Genomic DNA, 22,907 nt, shown 5'->3' with positions numbered 1-22,907 from the left:
ACAGCAGCGAGCGATCTCACTGAATGTCAGACAGAAAGTGAGAAACACTATAATGACACAGTTTCTGTAATGTTGCCTGTTTACACCAACTCAGTGGATTTGTGAGTGAAATTAAGGCTTTCAGTTTCAATTCAATTCCTTAATTTAATTTAACAGAAACATAGCAGTAACTAACCCTAGCTGTTTCCATTTCAGAACTCTGCAGGCCCTTTTTGATGTTTTCTGGCAACTCTAATCTTGTTCTTAACCTCCGATTTCCACCTTGCTGAAACCCCTCTGCATTTCCATTCATGAAACGGTCTCTTGATTGTAGACTTTGATAATAGCACGAGAGAGTTCTTGACTTGGCTGGATATTGTTTTCCTTAACCATGGAAATAATTCTGCGATCATTCTGTAGCTTTTCAAGAACGTACCAGACTGTAGATTTGACCCGTCCTGGGTTTTAGGGTTTTTTTTCCCCCAGCCTAATGATGTGTTCCTTCACTTGCATCAGTAAAAAGCAACCAAATAGTTCTACACTGGTAATCAACTGAACTGAATCACCTTTACCTGCTGACTTTAGAATAAAAATAATGGGGGACCAGTCCTCAACTGGTCATGAAACCTCTTGTTAGTCCAATTACTTTTATAATAATTCTCTCAAACCATTTTGCCTGATTTAAAATCCATTTCTTGTTATTTTTTTAAACAAAAAACAAATAGAATAAACTTTTAATTTTCCAAATAGCAATGGACCTAACCGTATGTTCATTAAGAAATGTTGCAATATACATTTTCTATAAAATATATTACAAAGGTAAATGGACTGTTCATTGTCAGGTGAGACTGACATCAACTTTTAAATATGGAGCTGAGAGAGGGGTCTCTAAAACTCACAAATTACCAAATATTGGTTTGATTTTCACAATGCCTCAAAAAAAATAAAATAAAAACCCCTCATCTATCACCAGCAGCCAACTGGGTCAGTGCATGTGGGACTGACCAACATCCCCCAACAGGATATGATGCATTACTTTGTGATTTTTAGAGTTACAAATACAAACGGGGTAGTGGACTGTGGTCGATATGATAAAGTAATTCAAATGTCCATTAACTGTATATTTAAAGGAACAGGTACGAGTCAAAATCCTGGTCAAAAGCAGATCTGTGGGACTCTGTCAGGCACTTGTGCAATTTTCCGTCTCGTGGCAGCTAATGACCTTTAACACCCATCAGTCTGCTTCTTGAATTGAAGTTTCATACCTCCCACCATTTTTTTCTGGCCTCTTCTTGTTCAGTCAGTGAGTTTACTTGGAGGGTGCTTAGGTCCCGGGGAATAGAGTTATGAAATGTTTGGCAATAGACACAGCAAGTTTAGAGGTATGAAATAAGAGCAGGCGTGGGGGGGAAGGGACATGTACAGCTGATCCTCTATAGTAAAATGATCTGATCAGGAGATAGGCTGGTCAATGTGAGGTGACCCGCCCGCACTAGTTATGCAACAAACATACTTAAATCCTCCTATTTATGACATGGAGGCTCTAAATTAAACAGGGATCATATGATAATAACTGAGGAGGGCAGACAGGAAGGAAGACTGAGGACAGCGCAGAGAGAGCCCATCAATAAGACAGTGTTTAAAGTTTAACCATCCAGGCATTACATGTCTTTCCACTCAAACCTTACACAAGCCTCAGTTTATTTTCAGGGGTTTGAACGGGTTTGAAATTACTCCTATGTTACACGAGGAGAAAAACAAGAACAAACCAAAGGCTGTAAAACCAATTTTAGCAGCGCAAGGTGCTGCCAAACCTGAGCAGAGACCACAGAGGAATCTACAGATAGGCTGTCGAGTTCCAACCTGAAACAGAACTGAGGCCTTGTTGAGGCTGACAGCTCAGAAATATTAAGAGCAGCAGCTGGACATAGATGTAGTTATGAATCTTCTGATTTCACACAATGTCAAGCTATTCTTTGAAACATGTAAATCTGACACACTGAACAATGGATGCCAGGGGATAGAAGCCATAACCCATCCATCCACTTACTTCTGCTTCCTATTCACTGTATACTGGTTACAGTTGTGCTGATGAATATATTACTATATAGAACAGAAGCAATACATTCACCTTTTGCCCTTCACATACCAGCAGTATATGCACCATGAAAGGTCATATAGGAACTGTGTTGATTAGTCATTACTTATTAAATGTATTCTTAATTTTCAGACTGCTGCAAAATTTCAACTTTGCTGAACTAAATGAATAAACTGCACAGTTCCTTCAACCCACAAAACTGAGCTTTAAAGGAAAAGATCAAATTACTAGCAGGCCTCTCAGGAGGTGTGAAATTGGACGAAAGAACATGACGGAAACCCGCTGGTTCTGTTTAATACGTGTTAAGACAAATCATCGATTCTGCTTTTCATAATAAGGAAATCCGCGTGAACCCTGTGAACCCTCACGCGTGAATATTGAAATTTAGTCTCTGCCTCTGTGCACGTTTAACTTCATCGGTGCAGTTTTGGACTCCACTTTGTAACAAACTGAAAGCAAATCATTTTATAAATCAATAAAAACTTAAAACACTTTTATTGAACTTTGTGTTTTTTTCCTCGAGACAACAAGCTGGTTGATGCACACTGGATTTGAGCCAGCTTAAAACAAAACAAAACAACAACAACAAAGGACTGAAATATAGGACCAATCCCGCGAGATATAAAAAGACTCTAGCATCCGACTTAACAAGAGTCACACACTTTCCCACAAAACACTTATCAGATCAAGGGAATTTTGTCTAAACTTTCAAGCCTCAAGCTGAAATAACTCTGATAATATTGCTACAATATCATCAGACGTCACTCCTGCACTTCTGAAGTCAATTAATGGACTGCAATAACATGAGGTACCACAAAAACAGGAGCCCTTTTGATCATCAATGACAAAGTGACAAGTATTGCTTGTATATTTTATTTTATGTACAGTACATGTAAAAAAAAAAAAAAAAAAAAAAGTAGCTAATATTATTGACCAACGTGGGCAACAGTAGACAGCCATGTTGCTCATATGTGGGGAAAAATCCTGTCGACCACTTCCCCTCTCAGGCATACGTACGTATAGACTCTTAAACTGGAAGGCTGCCTGGGACCTAGCTGCGCTTGACTACAAACCGTCAAACTGCAGATTATCAAAAAAAAAAAAAAAGAAAGAAAGAAGAGTGCATTAAACTGCTCCCCTTTAAAAATACGCTTCGCTGACAGCAAGCCTCGATGGGAACGAACAGTTTCCAGGCGGACAGAAAGCAGACGGACCGGTCTGCTGAGTGTGACTGCGCGCAACGTTAAGTTACGTTTTTAAACACCGACAGGGCTGCCTCGCCTTTCCCTCCCTTCCCCTCTAAATCCAACTGTGCTGCTTTCAACACAAAAGGTCACTAAAGGTCAGCGGCGCAGTCGGTCTGCTTTTGCCTGATGTCTCAATATAACTGCTCCAACTAGTAGCAAGCAGGTTTTTTTCCTTTTATCTTCAGCACACTCAGCAGTTGAATTCACAGTATTCTTACAGCATGTTATTTTTTCTTCTTCTCCCAAAGTCACTCATAAAGCTTTAACTGATAATGCATAGGGGACTTCTGACGCGCTTGTTCGTCCATGTTTATCCAGTGGATAATGTTAAAACATGGAGAATTTTTTTTGTAGTGAGAGAGAAACGCACCCAAGTCAAAATGCGAGAATACAGTGTACACAACCATCTGTGTCTGGTGTCCCCGAAATTGTACGACTAAAAAGACAAAAAAAAAAAAAAAGTTGTTTTGTATCTCCAAGGCCATGGATAGTCAACCACAAAGACTTTTGAATTCCCCTGCAGCCTAACAGGGCTGTATCTCGCAATAGTGTTTCAGACTGAGCTTACAGCAGGCCACCAAGGTACAGATAAAGTGCTTTTTTTTTTTCTTAAACGTGACACTTTTAAATAATTAATAATGGTTCTCAGGGAAAAAAAACAAGCAAAAAAAACAAAAGCGTTGGGAGGGGTAGAGTACGCCGACATGACACTCGTAACGTTAGAAAATGAAATGGAAAAGAGACACGACATGAATCAGGAGAGGAACAGAGTTCAGTATAAATACATCCACAAATCCAACTAATGTCGCGGAAGGCTACGAGGATGAAACACTGTGATCGCTAGCTGGAAACAGTCACTACTGTCTCTGGATGGAGCTGTTCACATTTTCAGAGGAAAAGAGGTTTTGGGGTAAGACTTTTTTTCCTTTTTAAACTTGTGTCCGAGGGATGAAGGAGGAAGAGGAGGGGGAGCCTTCTTGGCTGGAGGAGGGGAACCTTGGAGCCAAACGACGACGGCGGCAAGGCCCGCGATAATGACAGCAGCAGATTGGGAGGTTTTTGCGAGACTGTAGTAGAAAGGGTGAACTTACTGGATCATAATAAAACATTACAGACAATAAATACATTCAGGTCCTTGTAGTGTTGTTATTCGGCTCTATTGAAATATGATTAAATCTAGGAAAGGAAAAAAAAAAAGGAGGAATAGTTTATAGTTCAAAGAAGACCATGAGATGCCAGGCCTTTATATTTTTTGCTCCCTTATCCGGTCTCAAGAACACTCCACCTTGGCGGCCATTTTCCACCAGCCTTGTGAGAAAAAAGAAAATAAAATAAAAAATGAGAGGGCGTATAAATAGTAGCCGTGGCAACCACACGTACTCCTTCCTGGGTCTTGATGACATAGTCTGAGAATTCAGAAAAACCTCGGAGACTTGTCTTCAGTCCTCAGGCTCTATGCAAAAAAAGAGAGAGAGGCAAAAGGGGGATAGACAATGAGCAAACAAGGCAGGTCATGCATCCGGTGCAGGTCATTTTTAACTGAGTCTGCAAGAATCAGCAGTGCGTTTGGTGTTGTGCTCAACATGTTATATCAGTCATGTGAAACCTCTGTGTAGCTGACAGAGGAAGAAAAACGCTTCCTTTATGAGGTCTGGAAAAGGCACCAAATATAGGCTTGCCTTAACCCCTTACTGTTTATCCTCTGCTATAACCAATTCCCTCTTGGCTGCTGTGCTCGTAACAGAGTAAACAGTGGGGTTGGAAATGGTCTGTTTGCCCCTTCTATCACTCAGAGACAATATTTAACATTTGAGTGTATGTTGAGGAACCTGCTGCTTGGCTACCCAGGCTAGGTCACCACACTTGGACGACAACCAAATAAGAGATGACTTTAAAAAAAGAAACAACTTATGGTCATGCACTCTGATTGCTTGAATTGAAGCAGTACAGCCTGATGCGAGTCCTTTTCTGAAATGAGCCTTTTAAACAAACCATCCCTGTTGACAGGCAGCCGCACAGCCTGTGCCTTCATTAGAGCTTGTGTTAATGTTTGCTCTGCTGCCTCAAACACAGCACCTGTTTCAGGACGTGAATGCAGCGAGGCTGGCACGACACAGCTCAAAGTGTTTGGTACTAGAGCAGGTTGGAGCACAAGCTCTTTTTCTTTTAGCTCAGCATTCTGCCCTAAAGTTTAACATGCTCATCAAATTACAGGTTTCACAGATATTTGAGGGAAGAGCTGGTGAATACAGCCGGAGAGGCACAGGGAATATTTAACAATTGTCATTGCACGTGTACTACAAAATTGTGGGGCTCTATACTAACTGCTCCAGCATAAAATATAAAGGAATAAATAGCAAACAGGAGAAATATATACAATCAAGAGGGACACAATTGAAATAAATTAAAAACATACACTTTTAGCTTGGCTGTACATTCTTTCTGGTGTGTGCGCTTTTTTGGGGGGGGGGGGGGGGTCAAATCATAGAATCAATGCAAATATCAAAGTTACTCAATTTCTAATAGTTTAAGAAAGAAAAGGTTCATATTAAAAAAAACAAAACAAAACAGAAAATGCCAAAAACTGAGAAACGTGCCGACTTACTGTCAATCAACTGACTCATGCATGCAGCCAACATTTCTACACTGGCAGCTCTTGCTCATCTGCACCAGCTCTGTGCTGTAATTTGTTCTTGCTGAGTCAGACTTGTTTCTCATAGTCAATCATTGTGATTAAAACTACCAGTTGGGCCACTGATGACTAGACCGAGTTTTTTTTTGTCATCTAAAAAAATAAAATACAATCTAAAATACAAGCAGCCAGTTGGTGTTGGTCCGTGTGTTTGTGTGGGCCTTGTTTTTTTGTTTTGTTTTTTTGTGGGGGAGCACACAACGACAACACCAACTGGCTGCTTGTATTATCTTCTTAGGTTCACTTAAAGCATTTCCTTCATCTACCATGTAGACATTGTTTGAAAAAAATGCAGGTGATCGGTAACGATTTCTGTAATATTCTATGTTTATAGTAGAGCTGGGCGATAGAACGATAACGATATGTATCGCGATATAACTTTTACTCGATAGAGAAATTAAGCTATCGCGATAGACCTCGCCGCTCTTGTCCTCTTAAGAAAAAAGAAAAAAAAAGGTCAGCCAATCCAAATTAAGTAGCGCAGAGCCGAACCAATCACAGCCGCAGCGTCACGTCGCGTGACTTGTTACGTACAGCACAAGTGCCAAGCCGCACGTGTGTTTGTTTGGGAAGCAGCCAGCGGGTAATGGAGCCAGCGCGTAATGGAGGAAATGAGTGTGCCGACTAGAAAAATCAACCGAGCGTGACCGAAGAGAAAACAGATGATGGTTCCAATGCCGGAGAGATTGTCGAACGGAAGAGCCATAGAAGTTCCGTAGTGTGAAGGTATTTCGGCTATTTCAAGTCTGACAAAAAACAGAGTAGCGTGCACTGTAAATTATGCCGAAAGCAAGTCTGGAAATACAATAAACTGGTGCATGCGTCACACTGTGCGCCACGTTATTGTTTCGGTGAAATGAATTTCTACAATACTGTTAATTCTAATCTCTGCAGTGTTTAAATGCTTACATATACACACAGTTACTGTCCGTCCACACATACGACTCGGTTCTGCTTCTATGCCCCAGCTTTGTTTACTTTTTCCCACCGAGGCTTCTAGACTTCTGATTGGCCAACATTTCTGCACGGTTAGGAATCTAGCGCCACCTGCTGCTTTGGCATGTTCATAGCAACGTTTTCCTTCATTTCTGCCTTTATGTGTGGACGGGATTATTTTTTAAAACGAAAACGGAAAATCTCTGTTTTCAAAAATACCCGTGTACGTGTGGACGTAGCCTCAGTCTCTGACTGGAAGCGCTAATTCGTCATTCGGCTTTTGTCAGACTAAAGTAACTGTTAAAACTGTTTGAAAAGCTCAGCTATACAACAAGGAGAGATTGAGAATTTCCTTTTAGTTCTCAGTTTATTTGATATTGACAAAAGTTAGTCAGTTTTGTCTGTTCTTCTGTAAAACAAACTAAGATTTATTTTTAGAATTAATATTTTGTTTCTAAGTGGAATTGACAATTTAGTCTGTTTCATTTGTTCTATTTTGAAACTTAAACGCTTTAGCGGCTGCCTTTTGTGTAGTTTGCAATATTTGCCTTTATTTATCTGAAAAAGTCTCATGTTCCTTAAGTACATCTACCCTGTTGAACTTATTATGGGAAATAAATACTTAAATAAAAACAAGCTGCTGATTATTTCACATTTTACTTGTGAGCAACGGCACATTTAAATCTTACAAATATAGTTATTTGGCTTATATCGTGATAGATATCGTTATCGCCTGAAATGAAAAAAACATATCGTGATATGAAAAAATCTCATATCGCCCAGCTCTAGTTTATAGTATACCCCTTTGCCCAACATAGTCATAGAAGTGATACAGGCACATGTAAGTGCTATGAACTCACCTACGTGTCGCAGTGAGAAAGCAGTGACGTAATCTCCGGGCTCATGTGACCCACGGCCTTGGCTGCCTCCAGGATAGCTCTCCGGTACATCCCTTTCTTCTTCCGGTTGAAGCGGGACCTGAAGAGCTCTCTGAAGGGCGACAGTTTGGCAACAGAAAGCTGGGAGGTTGTGGGTGAACCGAACCACGCCACCTTGGCTTGGGGCCACTGGGCCTCGCAACTGGCTGTCTCCTGCTTGCGAGTGCCGCTGATGCTCAGGACGCGTGCGGGCCACCAGGGGAAGCCGTGGATTTTCCCCCACACGATGTCACCCACCGCTATGGCGTGACCTTCTTCTGTCACACACTTTGTCATGCTGCGGGTGTGAAGCCGCACTGTGAGAGGCGGCACCGTCTTGCAGTCGTCCCGTGAAGGTACAGAAGATGAGGTTACAGAGAGGTCTTCACCAGGCGCCAGATCGCACAGCTCTGGTGAGGTGCCGTCCGAGCTGAAGGACTTTGACTCGTCCAGGCTGTCGCTACTGCACACCGACAAACTAGAAGAATCTGCTTTACGTTTACGGAAGTTAATGAGAAGGGTGAGGTCGCTGTGGCCGCGATCCACCTCCTCACCTGAACTCCCTGACCACAATTCCAGAGAGTTCTTGCCTTCTCCTGAGTCTTCGGAGTGTGGGAGGCACGGCCCGGGCCCCCTAGGGCTCCGTCTCCTGGTGCCTCCAAGAAGTTCCGCATCATACTCAACCACGCTCTCCTCAGTGTCCCTCTGAGGGGGTCTCAAACGGATCTTTGGAGAAGGTGTGTCCTGACCTACATTTGCAAAAGGTCTTGTTAGTTTGAGTTTGGGAATGGACACAGTGAGGCCAGACCTTGTGGCATCTAGAATGTGCCGCTGTTCCTTGGTGGCATCAGAAGTTGCCTTGTCGTTTTCCCCCACGCCATTCTGCACCAGCTGTTTGGGGCAGAATGGTTTGACTGAACCGTGGACTCGCGCCGGGATCTTCATAACCTCCCCCTTGCCCTGTGGAGTGCTGTAGGAGATCTTTATGACGGGACTGTGTGGAATAACATCAGTTCCAGGGTACTTCTCCCCATCAGCCTCGCACCTTTTGTCCTTTCTGAGACGCTTACTATCAAGGCTGGTGCCATTTTCCCGTCTTTTAGTGTCCTTGGCTGTGACTGTGTCCTCTTTTCTTGACAACTTATTAGGAGTATCCTTGTCGTAGCCGTCATCGTCACTTTGTAGTGAATTTTCTTTTCTAGAGGTCTTGGTGTTGCTCATGCCATCTTTGCTGTCCTCGTCACTATTTAGCGTGTTCTTGCACTTTTCACACAGTACCTGCCGAGGCCGCAGACGGATAGTACTTATGGTCATACGGCCGGGCTCTCGCGTTCGCCTCTTCTTTCTCTTGATTGGTCGTGGAGGGGGTTGAGGTACCCATTGGCTGTAGGTGTGGCGCACCCATAAGGGCTGGGGGAAGGGGGCTCCTTCAAAATAAGGAGGATAAGGAGTCTGTCCAGCTGGCACTGGTGTGGGAACGGGGCAGGGTAGAGGAGGTGTAGGTATGCTGCTTTCAGGGAGAGTGTTTTCATCCTTTGGTCTGTGTGAAACCTGGCTGGGAGATTTGGAAACCGAGTCCTCGCTCAGAACTTCTTGGATTTCAGAAGCAGGTTTAGATTCTTGGCAGTCCCCGAGTTTTGTTGTGAAGTCTGGTAGACAAAATAGCCCGGTCCTAAAATAAACGAGAGAAAAAAGAAACAGTGTATAAATAGCTGTGGATCTTGTTAAGCTTTATACAGCAAAGATGATACAGTCGTGCTAAACCCTGAGAATTTTTACTTCAACAATCCCCTCCATTAGAACAATATGCCTCAACATGTGACACAACCTGAGGCAAGTAGGACAGCACTGAAACAATAAAAGAACAATGTTCACATTGTCGAAAAAAAAACAAACATATATAACTAGTTTTGGTTTTACTTTGACGCGAGACATTGATGTCACTCTCCCTGTCACCTGGGTGCTGAAGGTTCTTAACATGTGGGGGTTGGGGTTTGTTGTGCAAGCAGACAGACAGTTATCTGTGCCTCAGCCTCAGGCCACAGAAGCAACAGTGCTGCTGAATTTTCCCTAAGTGATTTTTATGTGATTTTTGCGTGTGTGTGTGTGCTTTTTTTTTTTATTTTTATTTTTTATATAAACACACTGGGATCAGCAAACATGTCCAGTGAGGTCCTAACTGCCAAGAAAGTCTTTGAGAGGTGGCTGGCAAGCAACAGTAACATAGCTGTGCTGCCTTAGTCAGGAGACAACAGACAAAGAGACTACAGGATGCCCGAGACCACCCCCTCCTCCCCAACATCTGACTGAACAAAAACAATCCCATGAATCACTCGGGATTCAGAGAGGTAGGGAAGGAGCCAGGAGATTTCAGTTTGTTTTTGCATCCGTGTCTACTTGGGGCTTATGTGCGGCAAGATTATTAATTAGTGCACATTTGGGGAGCCTGCTTTCCTCCCCAAGAGAAGTAGTTGGCAGGCATCTCCAAATAATAGTCTCCTGGTGAGGCTTGTTACTCTTAGCTTTAGGCTCCCATAACAAAATATGCGCCCCTATAGCTGTTGAATATCACTCTTTACTCTGATTGACGCAGCACAAACAAGGCTGTATGTAGTAGGGAACACACAGTAATAGTTAAGCGCAGTACAAGGACGCAGAATATGGCCAGGCATGATTCACCACACTGTTGTCTTTTCATGCTGTGGTGGAGATCTGTCAGAATGATAGGGCAAGACAATAAGATTAAAAAAAATAATGCAACAATCTGTTTGCATTGGACAATGACAGGAAGTGTATTGCCATGAGCTGAAAAGGAGGAATTAGTCAAATTTTGTCAGTGACAAGGCCTAAAATATAGGCCTATTTTAAGTTATTCCAAGGCCGACCTTTTCCCATTTGGGTGGGTTATTTTCAGTACAGCATGAGCTCTTGCACGAAAAACCATCTAAGCATACTAAGGGGAAAAGCTGGTCAGGTTCTGATTCTGCTCGTCTATAAATAGCCTAAAGCCAGTGGCTTTTAAGGTGCACAGCACCAGGAGGAACACAAGGCTTATACATGTGACACACAACAAGAGGGCCTGATAAGACATGACACTGGTACATGTCAAATTATACTTGTATGGTTCTCTTTTGAACAGAATGTGCTTTCTATCAATAGCCCCATTTTTTATGTTTTGCTTTGTCAGAGGCTAAGATGGACACAGATAAGACCAAAGCTTGATTTACCGAAAATGAGACACAGTTGTGATCATTCAAATGTATTTTAATAATTTTCTATTGTTTCTGCTAGTCAGAAATGACAGGTTATAATGTTGCTGCCTTTGAATAAATTTCAGTTTACTGTACTCAGACATTTGCCTACAAAACTAGTGCACATTCACATTTCTGTACAATTGCATGATAATAAAACAGATAAAAATAAATAGTGTGTAGCTAAGGCCTGGCTATTTTACTGGATTCGCTTTAGCTGCTCTTCCCTTGATTAGGCTAACAATAAGCTATAGCTGAACCCACTGACAGTAGATATTTTTCAACAGAAGTCACTAACAGTCTCTACAGGCTGGGCTAATGCCTTTATATAGTTTTCCTCCATCGTAAAATCGAGTATTTCGCCGTCTTATTATAGGCAAAAATGACATCACTTTAACATTAGCCGAGAAGCTAGCAGATAGCCACCTTGTCAGCTACAATAACCTGCAAGCCTTTTGTATAAAGGCCTAGGTCGCTAATAGTTAGCTTTGACTTAGCATCCAAGGTAAATTAGCCGTTAGCAGTATTTAGCAAATAATTTTTAGACGATAATATATAAAAGAAGTTTAGAAAAAATAGTGCTCACTTTTTGTTGCAATCGAGTAAAATCCCCGTGTAGATCCTTTCTCGATAGGTCAGCGTCACCACCAGTGTATCGTTAACTATTTGATCGATAGTGACAGGTACCCGAGAGCCGGCCCGCAGCTCCTCGGCCACAGCCTCCATGTTTCCCGGGGTGAGTTGTCCGGCTCGGCGGTGCTCGATCCCGGCCAAGGGAGCCACGGTCGCGTCGGCCAAAGATCCGTCTCCCCTTCGCTATTGGAGCAGGAGGCTACACCAGGGCATAAAATGACGCCATCACCCCCACCAAGTCAATTACAACAGTACTGCCACCGCTGACATCACGCTCTCTGTGCTACAGGAGCAGAAAATCTCTCAAGACAAGGCCTACCCTTTCTCTGTCTCACTTTGTACTGCTTGATGCCATTCATTACCCCGGCACTTTTCGCTTTTTTCCCCCCTCTTTTAAACTCAGCAGCAGGTTTATGGCGTCCGTCTTCAAAACAAATACCACAATTACACATGAAAACTGAAAACGCATACAAGCATTTTAAAATAATATGTAATCAAAAATTAAAACTGATGATGACAAAAATGGCAATTAAATAATAATCACAAGATGCAGAGCCAGCTGACAACGATTATATATAATGTCACACACGCACACAAATAAATAAAACATTTAATGTGCTATTTGACAAAAACCTGCCACTTTACTTTAATGTATCTTGTTGTAAATTACATTAATGAGGATATTATTATCTATTTGGAGCTAAAAACGTCGAGTTCCCCTTTTAAATGATCTATTTTAAGACTGGCTTAATTTACTCTGCATGTAGGTAATACATGCCTGGTGAGCCAATAACGCTTTTTCTGAAAAGCTTATTTTGACACAATAAAGTATTTATTTTATGTAAGTTAAAGTTAACATGATTACTTTGCTTAGTGGAGAGAGCATCTTGCAGAAGTTAAAAGAAAAATAGAAACACACCAGCTGTGAACTGGAAACTTTCTAAACACTCCCTTGCCAAGTTAGGATTTGAAATGTTTACCTTATAGACTTGTGCAACACAATATGATTCAAAAGGATTTAGTCGCTTTATTGATTTATTTCCATATCAATTAAATATCACAAAAACTCAAACAGCAGGTGTGTAGTCTCTGTCACTTATCAAGGAAACCAGGCCAGGTGTCCCCAGTAAAGATCATGAAAGTTTTTTCAAGATCTCGTCCTTGAGTTCTCTTCCTCTCCAGGAGCTGCATCTGTAACTTCCTCATCTGTCAGTCAGAAAAGTGGAGTTTAGATCAATAATCTATATTAACCTATATAATGAGTTGCACAATGAATGGGAATTATACGTCAGACCTCTTCCACATCCTCCATCGCTGCTGCCATCTGCTCGCTTGTTGTGCCCCTGGGATTCCTGCACCTCTCCTGTATCTTCTCGGCACGGGCACAAATCTGCCGTTCCAGGTCCCGGGCCGATCTTTAGGGCCGTGCAGTTCAAAGGTCAAAATCTATATATACAACACTATACAGGTGTTTAAGTATTATAGCCTTTACAGATATAACCCAAAGGGTTACTTTCTCTGTTTCCTTGTATCAGTAAAAATAAAATAAGAAAAGTGGCACTGTCTTACCTGGTTTATCTGTTTTTGCAAAAACATAACATTGTTTAAAAGGAACAAAGAAATCTGCTTATGTTCTATAATGTGTGCAGTCTGTCTTTGTCCACTAGGTGTCTCTAGCTTTACATCTTTAGTAGCAGAACTCGCATCTGCTAAACCATGCAAAATGCCATTTAGTGGGTACTTGTGGAGTTCTCGTTAGGCTCATTGATGAGATGATTATAAGTTTAAACCACAAGTAGGACAAGTACTCTTCACAGAGACAAATGCAGTCACTGTTAAAGCTTAGAGGTATACTGGCAGAACTAACAGCAGACCCAGAGCTTGTCATTACCTGTCCCCTTCACACCTGCCAGATGTCCGAGGAGCACCACTGCTGTCCTCAAAACCAGGTTTTGAATCTACTTCTGCTTCCTGAAACAGGGTAAGGAAGTACTTGTTACATTTACCTGTGAAGCAATACAACTCTTGCAATGCATCATACAAAGATGTAGCCTGTGGCTGCACTGTGTTCAGTTAAAAAAAAGAAAAAAGACTTTTTTCCTTTACAATAAATTTTCCCTTATGTCGGGCTGATCCCATGCAAACATAATGGGCACCCTTTCTCCACTATATATATATGTATGAAAATGGAGCTGAAAGTCAAATGATAGATTTATAATGTGTCTCCCTGTGTATATCAGCACTGATGGCTCCTCCAGCATGCTCCATTACCGCCAGTGGAAACTGTTGCTGTCTCATCACCACCATGGTGGTGCTACTGTCTGAAAACCCATTCACTCACATCAAAATGATTCATTTAATGGCAATATATCTATGCCTCTCTCCTTTAACCAGTGTGTCAGAGGTGGTGCTCTAGTGCCCTCTGGTGGTGGGCAGGATGACAGCTGAAAACCCAAGCACACACAAACCTCACGCCTTTTTTGTCTTTCATGCTTCTTCTCTTTGTGCTCAGACATTTTCTTGTCTTGTGAGATTCTGGCTTGTGTGCAGCACTTCTGAAGAGACACTTGGCTTCTACAGGAGAGTCAGATAACAATACACTCTGTAACAGATCAGAGACAAAAAACCCAAAACAACTCTTGTTCTCCAGGCCGAAATCTGCTCACTTTCTCTTCTGCTCGAGAATAGCCTTCTTCTCGTTCAACTCCTTCATTGCAGCCTGCTTCCTTTCCTCTGGCCTCTTCCAAGGAGGCGAGTCAAAAAGGGGGAGCTGGGGAATCATGCCGGCCTTGGTGGCTGTCTTTTTTCTGAAGAATAAATTCAAACAAACTGCTTCATATTTATGGCTCGTCTGAGCTCTGGGCTCTCAGCTTAGATTTTTATCACCTGGTTTCCTCCACAGACAATGATATTAAAAAGTTGTTTTGCCATAATTTTACAAAGCACACGGCCACAAACTCTGCCCTCCACTCCACGGAGGGTCAAGGAGTAAAATAATGTTATAATGGTAACTGAGATTAAGTGATTATTAAAGATGCTCTCAGTTTTACAGCAGTTGCTCCCTTAAAGCCTCAACTTCACATTAGTTTTCCAGCTCAACTGTTTCCAAAGTCTATGAATAATCTCGTTAAAAAAAAAACCTCAGTATTGACCATAATAATTCAGATTTAAATTTTACCTTTGATAATTGAGTAGTTGAAAATGACTTGGCCCCAACAGATATTTGCTATCTGGGTACATTATACAAAAACAAAGGTACAATTAATTAGATGCATGAAGTTTTAAAATCTCAATGAAAATATTTAACAAATGCATGTCCAATGCATATGTTTCATCCCTCTTATGAAACAACAGTGTGACATTTTGCATGTGTTTAGTTTCTAGTGTATGGAGTTGGAGGGAAATATCAATACTCCTGTCTTATTTGACAATTAAATTGAACCCTGGTATGTTTTATTAAACTGTTTAAGTGGTAGATGTTCATTTTAAACATGGCCAAATTTTCAAATAATGAGGTCAGTGCATATGTAATTCATTCCTGTGAACCAGACTGTTCTGAACAATCTGTTTCAGGATGTTTTTCTACTCTGATGTCATTGAGTGGGCATGGCTGTTTTTGGGGAGCAGCCAATTAGAAGAAAAGGGAGGGAGAAGAGAGCCAAAAAAGTTTTGTTTTCAGAGGATAAACTAAGATAAACAAGGATTACTTTGAGTTGCGAATGATAAAAGGCTACTTGAGTTCAGTCTGAGAATAAACATAGAAAGAGAAATGTGCCTAATGGATTCATTACATGGATACATGGATGAACACATCAGCCAGTTAACATCAGGAGTAGTATAAAGACTGGAAACAGCTAAGTTAGCAATGTCCTGCACTAATACATGGAGCAGCAGGACCAAAGTCCACTAGTTATCATGTTATATCTGTTTAAAAACTATAGCGTAATGAGACAATAAGCTATTTTACAAGCCGGTTGTATGTGACTATTATCGTGCAACCAGAGAAGAATGCAGAAGGTTATAGGGCTTAAGAGCCAAGAGAGACATCTCTGAAACCTATCCCAGCTTTCAAGAGGCATGGTGCTCCCTGGACAGAGTATATGACTTCTACAGAACTAATCCAAGAGATATTTAAGAGTAAATAACCAGAAAAATGTGAATTTCTATCAATTAGTTCATGAGCTAATTGTGGAAGGCCGAGATTTAAACCTTTGGAGAGAACCATTGTGATTCCGTCTGTTTCTTGCTCTTTGCTAGAAGAAACTCTCTGTTGGCTCTAGCCTCATAGGTAATTTACAAATCTTACACAGGTACCGACCTTCTCTGCTAACTCTTTGAAAAAAATAAATAAATAAGCACATACAATGCACCCAGAAAGATTTACAGCCTTGTTCAACATGTTTTCATGTTACAGCCTTATTCCAAAATTAATTTAATTCATTTTCCACCTCAACATTCTACATACAATACTCCATATGACAAAGTGAAAAACATTTTCTTCAAATTCTTGCGAATGTATTAAAAATAAAAAACCCCACACAAATATAACATGCACTTAAGTATTCACAGGCTTTGCCATGACAGTCAACATCGAGCTCAGGTGCACCCTGTTTACACTGCTCATCTGTCAGATGCTTCTACAGCTGGAGTCCACCTGTGGTAAATTCAGTTGTCTGGACATGATTTGGAAAGGCACACACCTGTCTGTGCAAGGTCCCATAACTGACAGTGCATGTCAAAGCACAAACCAAGCCATACCCAGTACCAAGGAACTGTCTATAGGCCAAGACGGCATTGTATTGAGGTACAGATGTGGGGAAGGGTCCATAAAAATGTGCTCAGCATTGAAGGTTCCAGTGAGAATAGTTGCCTACATCATCTGTAAATGGAAGGTTTGGAACCACCAGGACTCTTCCTAGAGCTGGCCACCTGACCAATCTGAGCTATCAGGGTAGAAGAGCCTTAGTCAGGGAGGCTACTCTGACAGAGCTCCTCAGTAAAAGGCACATGACAGCCCACTTGGAGTTTGCTGAAAGGCACATGAAGGACTCTCAGACCAAGAGAAACAAAACAACAACTGGTACTGAACTCTTTGGCCTCAATGTCAAACATGATTTCTAGAGGAAACCAGGCAGTGATCATCAACTGGCCAATACCATCCCTACAGTGACGTGTGGTCGTGGCAGCATCGTGCTGCAGGAATGTTTTTCAGCATCAGAATATGGGAGACTAGTCAGGGACAAGGGAAAGATGAATGCAGTAATCTACAGAGACATCCTTGAAGACAACCTGGGGGCGAAGGTTCATCTTCCATGAGGACAACGAACCTAAGCACAGAGCCAAGATAACAAAGGACCACTTCAGGACCATTCCTTGAGTGCCTTTGAGTGGCCAAGCCACAGACCAAACTCAAACCTGATTGAACATCTTTATAGCAATCTGAAAATGACTGTGCACTGACGCTCCCCATCCAACCTGATCCACTCTGATCGAGCCTAAGAGAGTGCAAAGAATAATGGGGGAAACTTCCCAAAAATAGGTGTACCAAGCTTTCAGCATCATACTCAAAAAGACTTGAGGATGTAATCACTACAAAAGGTGCTTCAACAAAGTTTTGAGAAAAGTCTGGTAATACTTATTTACATTTTCATTTCTTCATTTTAAATAAATTTGCAAGAATTTCAAGCACATTTTTTCTCTGTGTCATTATGGGGCATTTTTTCCCACCCAAACATCTTTTCTTACCTCCTGCCAGAAAGGAGAAGTTTGGGGTTTAGGTTTTTATCACGTTGTGGTATTGAGCCCAGCTCAGCTCTGTCCAGTAGGATCAACTGATGCTTGAGTTCCTTGAACCTCTGCAGCTCCTCCACATCCCCTGACTCTTCCTGCTCCTCCATACCCCTCAGCTCTAACAGCTGGAGTTTCTCCACTGCTGGCAACTCTAGGAATGAAACAACAATGGCAGCTACTAGTGCGGTGTGGGGGCAACAGATACTGCAACATTCGATACTGTCTGCAGCTGCAGTGGCTGGCAGGAGGCATTTAAGAAGCTAATTCACACAGGTAAATCCACTCCTTTAAATATCTGTGTGGAATGTGGAGGAGAATGTAACCAACAAATTTTTACTCATTTTATAGTAAAGTAACTTCTAACAAGAATAAATGTTCAGTTTTAACACAGCTAAAGGTGGATAACAATACAGCGTGGAAATTCAAACCCACTACACTCCTTCTCTTGGCCAATTAAATGAGAAGAGATTTACATCTGAAACTCGGGACCCTATCTTTGTTAATAACCTTGTAAGCAGGGAGATAAATAATTTGATTGAGGGTTCTGTCTCTGCTTATTGTGCAGTAGCAGCAGCCTCTCCTGTTTCAGCCTTCTCACAGTGATTATCTCCAGACAGGGCTTAGTGACAGAGAGCTCCTGATTAGAGCCAACAGGTTATCGATCATTTCCATCGGGCTAAAAATATTACAGAGCTGGAACAGTGAAAAGGGAGGAGGCGCATGATGGTGGTGGTGGTGGTGGTGGGGAGTCGGCTGAGCTGCACGCGCCGTCTCCAAGGGAACAGGAGTCACACTAGAGAAGCGGTACCAGGGCAAGGAGCTATTTTTGTGAACGCGCTGTCCTGCCTTTGACAAAAAGAGCAGATGGCTAGGATGCACGTGCATGCTGCTTGTGTTGTTCAAAGGTAAAGTGCCTTTGACTCACCTGGAGGGTTCTTCCTTGTGCTGACTGGCCGGTGAGCCAGAGCACTCCTCAGGTACTGGAGGATGGACTGGAGTCCCTGCTGCACAATCTCTTGTGGAGGAAAGTGGATTGGGCAGTCCCTTAGGTTCAGACCTTTGAGGCTAATCACATTTCCTGCAAAAAGGCAAATAATGACTCATTCATAAAGACGTACACTGAATAATGAAGAGGCTTACATTACTCATAATGTACCAGCTACCTGTTAAAAGAGATCCATTATGTGTGTCTTTATTTTCTGTCATGTCCATGAATTTTTATGTCCATGAATTTTTATGTTCATTGAAATACTTATTCTTTGAGTGTAAGTGGACGATAACACGGCCCAAAACAAACAAACAAACAAAAAAACTGTTTATTTAGGACAAATGATCAACAAAGAGCTGTTCAGTGACCCAGTGTAAAATAAATAATGATTACTTTGAACTGTGAATCATGCAAAACGACACTAGTGGAGTCCAAGGAATTAAACTGCGTAGCTTTAAACAAGCAAAACAGGTCCCCTTTAAAATCCTGTAGTTACTGCATACATGTAATTCACATGTCAATATGTATAACTTCCTTTCTGAAAATTACAACTTTTTTTTGATAAGGAGGGACCACTCACCCAGTTCAGGTGGAAGTTCAGAGATAGGATTCCCTTCTAAGAGCAGTGTTTTCAAGCACCTACATCCATAAAAAGACAGATTATGAAATGTTTGAAGGGGTTAGGCCTTCGTCAGAAAGCATCTTTGCTCTTAAACTTGAATACACGGACAGGAGGAAAGTGTACAGGCCACTCTACAGTCATATTGTATAAATATCCTGAAATGCTTTTTAGGGCCTGGGAATCTCATTTCGCTACATTTAGATTTACAACTGTAGCACTTGTGTGCTTATCATAAAGTGTTCAACTTATGTTAATAGCTTTGAAATGTTAACAGTGATCAGAAAATGTTCTAAAACATGACATTCTTATAGTCCCATAGAGGCCTATGCCTTGGTTTAAGAGTAAATTGTAAGATCAAAGTTGTCCAGATAAGTTCAAATGAACACGTGCACATTAGACTGGTCTATAATTTTTTTTGTTTTTTTAAATGTTGCATACAGTACCTGTGCAAGCCAATTTCAGGTGGGAGTGACTCAATTAGGTTTTTCCTGAGATCTAACCACAGTAGGTTGGGCAAGCTGATAAACACGGAGCCTGGAATACTGCATATCTGGTTGCCTTCAAGACTCAAATACTGAAGATGACAGAGGGAGCAGTTAGTAATGATGCAGTGGTAGAAACGTTTTTTCTTCTGCTTGAAAGCCACTGGAGCATACATCATGTAGCTGGTGTGTGTTTAGAGTCCACACTGACCTTTAGCTTGCTATTTCTCAAAGGACTGTCTGGAACATGTTTCAGCTGAGATCTGCTCAGACATAGCGTCTCTGTTGAATAACATTCAGCGGGCTCCTGTGGATCGGCATCCTCGGGAGGAGTGCGGGGGATCGGCGCTCTGACAACACTGCTCCCAAAGACAAAGCTAAGCTGCGCACCAGGAAGCTCAGCCTCCTTCTCCGGGGAAGTCATTGCACAAAGGAGGCCGAGACGCTTTACTGGTATACTCAAAATACACGAGTGTCTTTTTGGCAGAGAAATTTCTTGTTGTTTGTCTGTAAAAGACAAAACCGTCAAAGTTTTAAATAAATGAAGAGACGTCGTCTAACTTGGGTACGAGCTAACTAACTAACTAACTAAAGGACAACATTAGCCCACCATTATGTAACTGTTCAATAACTGTGTTAGCTTACCTGCTATTTCAGCACTACTACCAATGTGAACACGGCTCAGTGTTATCTAAAAACAAACACTTTATAGGTCGGAAAAAACTACGAAACTGAAAAATGTTATGCTAACTTTTAGACACGTCTCGCGACCTGACGCTGTAACCATAGCAACGTGGTCAACACAAGCTGGCAGCTGTCCACGTGCAAAACAAGAACAAGGCGACTAACTTGATATTTCTTCAGTAAAATTTTTGTATATATTTTTAAGTTAAATGTTTATATACTTTATTATATGCAGAGAAAAAAAGAAGAGCAAATGATCTAATGTGCACACTGTGTAGATAACGTGTTAATCCCGTTCCACAGTCAGTGAACCGACTCCACCCATCCATTTTCTAATGAGATTGTGGAATAATTCACTGAGGTTCATTTGGGCGGCAGGATAAACACGGCTTCCCTCTGTTGTGAACGCGAGCCGGGAAGCCTCCACTCTGTCCTGAGCCATCCTGGCTTTACGTCCACACACCGCTCCTAATGTATTGATTTGCACGACAGTCCGTGATACAGAGTTACGTCGACTATACTCACTAGCCAACAACTGTCACACTACTCTCGCAAGAGTCAAGTTAGTGAGGATACTAATTAGTAGTTTCCGGTTATTGCTTTCAATATAAAAGTCTAATGGACAAGTGGCAAAAATCAAGTGGTATCCCATTATTAACGTATAAATAAAAATTTTTTATCGAGATTTTGTTCAGTAGGCTACTTTTGATGGCCATTGTGACACATTTACCTACACTTGCGATCTAAATTTGCTGAGTCGAACTGGATGAATAATTTTTATGTATTAATGCCACTTCAGTTTCTGTATGCAATTTAAAATCTCAAATTAGAGGGATTTGACACTACCATTACTACATTATTATTCTGGCTAATTATAATAAACTACATAAAAGAAAAAATGGGTGTGAAAATGTGTTTATCTCAAATAAAAGTAGAAACTTAACCCCCGAAAAGAATAAAGATAAGTGAAATGATTTAATGTACTTAGAAATCTACCTAAATGAGATAACAAATGTATATTTGTGCTTATGTTTTTTTAGACTGGGAAAAAACAATAAAAATAAAAATAACGGAAAACAATTAAACTTACTTGAAAACTAACTGAAACTAATTCCAATTTAAAAGAAAAAATAAAACACTAAATTAAAACAAAATAAGTGAGGATTATAAAACCATAAATACATCGTCTAATAATTTTGAGGCGATTGAAAAGTCCTTTTGAGCTTTTATTTTTTACAGTTAACTGACTCACTTCCGGTTAGGGCTTCTCCAACTGAGTCCCTCTCCGCGTAGTCTGTACTCTTCAAGCCCCATCAAACACGAGTCCGTCGGTCTGGCTGCGCAAGGCAACTGAACACTACGAGCACCGAGTGGTTATTCCAGCCCAAACCTCCAACTTAGCAAACAGTGTTAGCTTTAAATATCATCCCTGTCCGTCGGTAAGCGCTGCACTTTGCTTTCCGCTTCCTTCTGAGGACTTCAACTCGCGCTGGTCAAATTGTCGGCAGACCAAATACGGGAGAAATAAAACGAAATAACGGACACGTCTCGGCTGAAATGCACGGCTGTTGTTACTGTCTTTTAAGGAGGAGGGTGTCCGACACAGAGCTGTAGTTTCTCTTCCAAGAAGGCGAGGAATGCAAGCTGAGCATCAATGTTTCACTGGGGCAAGTGGAAGAAGAGGATGGGAGCCAACAGTTCTTCAAAGAGACCCGTTTTTGACGAAAAGGAAGATGGTAAGTGAAGGTGTCACCAAATCTCTAGCAAATAGTGGCACTAACAACTTTGGAACTTATTATTGTGTATGTTTCACTTACGATGGCATTTTTTTTTCACGGTATCCCTCCGCTTGGCACAGGCTCAGTTATCAAAGTTCCTGTTAGGAAATTAAACGCTGTCAAAGGAGTTTAGACGGAGTTTGGCTGCTCACGGCGAACAGACAGTGTTCATGTGGGAAATTTTCAAGGCTTGAAGTCAAACTTTCTACTACAGGAGGCAGCAGCAACAATAATCATGACAATAATAATAATAATGATTAAATGTACATTTTCATCACATGACCTGATGCTGAGTGCATATACATGGAAAGACCCCGAGCAGGTGAAATGAATCTTACCAGTACTATCAAACTATAACTTGGACTGGGCGTTTCACTCTTTTAATATTGTGGACTATCTGTGTTTGTTGTTTATAGCTCACAGTGTCGGCATTTTAACCTCGCTTAAATTGTATTATCGCGATATTTGGCGTGGAACTTTTAAATAATGAAATATTAATCAGATTCTTCTGAATTGTCTTTTTTTCCGTGTCATTTTCGCTTTCTTTTTTCTTTTTTGGGTAATTAATTTTCACTCTGAATACAAGTTAAGAACAGTTACAGTTATTTAAGACATTAAGCCGTATGTCATTTCATCACCTTTAACTTCAGCACTGGTCGAGAGTGGCATCCTTAGTGTGGAAGTTTGTCCACTATGATCATCAAAGAAAAATGTCAGACCTTAAAAAATCCCTCACTAGTATTCCAGCAATCATAATGCCCACTTGAAAAAAACAAAACAAACCTACAGATTTAAACGAATGTCTTTATA

General features: G+C 41.3%; 3 protein-coding genes across 8 annotated transcripts in view; 1 reads left to right on the top strand and 2 right to left on the bottom strand.

The window, feature by feature from the left end:
• Positions 1–2,555: 2,555 nt before the first annotated feature.
• Positions 2,556–12,654, bottom strand: pwwp2b (PWWP domain containing 2B). 2 transcript variants are annotated; one of them, XM_082556394.1, is made up of 4 exons: positions 12,073–12,654; positions 11,707–11,952; positions 7,813–9,541; positions 2,556–4,777 (listed from the first exon to the last, which is right to left on the bottom strand). In XM_082556394.1, exons 2-3 carry the CDS (start codon positions 11,844–11,846, stop codon positions 7,813–7,815), a joined length of 1,869 nt encoding a protein of 622 aa, XP_082412520.1. In that variant the 5' UTR covers positions 11,847–11,952; positions 12,073–12,654; the 3' UTR covers positions 2,556–4,777. The 2 variants fall into 2 exon arrangements, with proteins under 2 accessions (XP_082412520.1, XP_082412519.1); XM_082556393.1 differs by having other exon boundaries at positions 11,707–12,654.
• A 106-nt stretch (positions 12,655–12,760) lies between these two features.
• On the bottom strand, positions 12,761–21,657 carry LOC309719957 (leucine-rich repeat-containing protein 27-like). Of its 3 annotated transcripts, none has more exons than XM_082556406.1 (11): positions 21,572–21,657; positions 19,847–20,142; positions 19,597–19,727; positions 19,112–19,170; positions 18,469–18,621; positions 17,499–17,694; positions 14,420–14,560; positions 14,222–14,327; positions 13,645–13,724; positions 13,048–13,168; positions 12,761–12,959 (listed from the first exon to the last, which is right to left on the bottom strand). In XM_082556406.1, exons 2-11 carry the CDS (start codon positions 20,057–20,059, stop codon positions 12,846–12,848), a joined length of 1,314 nt encoding a protein of 437 aa, XP_082412532.1. In that variant the 5' UTR covers positions 20,060–20,142; positions 21,572–21,657; the 3' UTR covers positions 12,761–12,845. The 3 variants fall into 3 exon arrangements, with proteins under 3 accessions (XP_082412532.1, XP_082412530.1, XP_082412531.1); XM_082556404.1 differs by lacking the exon at positions 21,572–21,657 and adding an exon at positions 20,281–21,555; XM_082556405.1 differs by lacking the exon at positions 21,572–21,657 and having other exon boundaries at positions 19,847–20,263.
• Positions 20,001–22,907, top strand: part of stk32c (serine/threonine kinase 32C) — a 101,449-nt gene continuing 98,542 nt past the window's right edge. The window contains exons 1-2 of one of the 3 annotated variants that reach the window (XM_082556401.1): positions 20,001–20,088; positions 21,906–22,055. In XM_082556401.1, coding sequence (XP_082412527.1) covers positions 21,974–22,055 — 82 coding nt within the window. In that variant the 5' untranslated portion in view covers positions 20,001–20,088; positions 21,906–21,973. Of the gene's footprint in view, positions 20,089–21,595; positions 22,056–22,907 lie in introns of those variants that run through there. The other 2 variants (XM_082556402.1, XM_082556400.1) reach the window with 2 other exon arrangements.

Source organism: Aulonocara stuartgranti (assembly GCF_965226115.1).
Source record: "Aulonocara stuartgranti genome assembly, chromosome: 13".
Classification (NCBI taxonomy): Eukaryota; Metazoa; Chordata; class Actinopteri; order Cichliformes; family Cichlidae; genus Aulonocara; species Aulonocara stuartgranti.
Note: the sequence above shows the minus strand (reverse complement) of the source record. Positions and strands in the feature narration are given on the sequence as shown.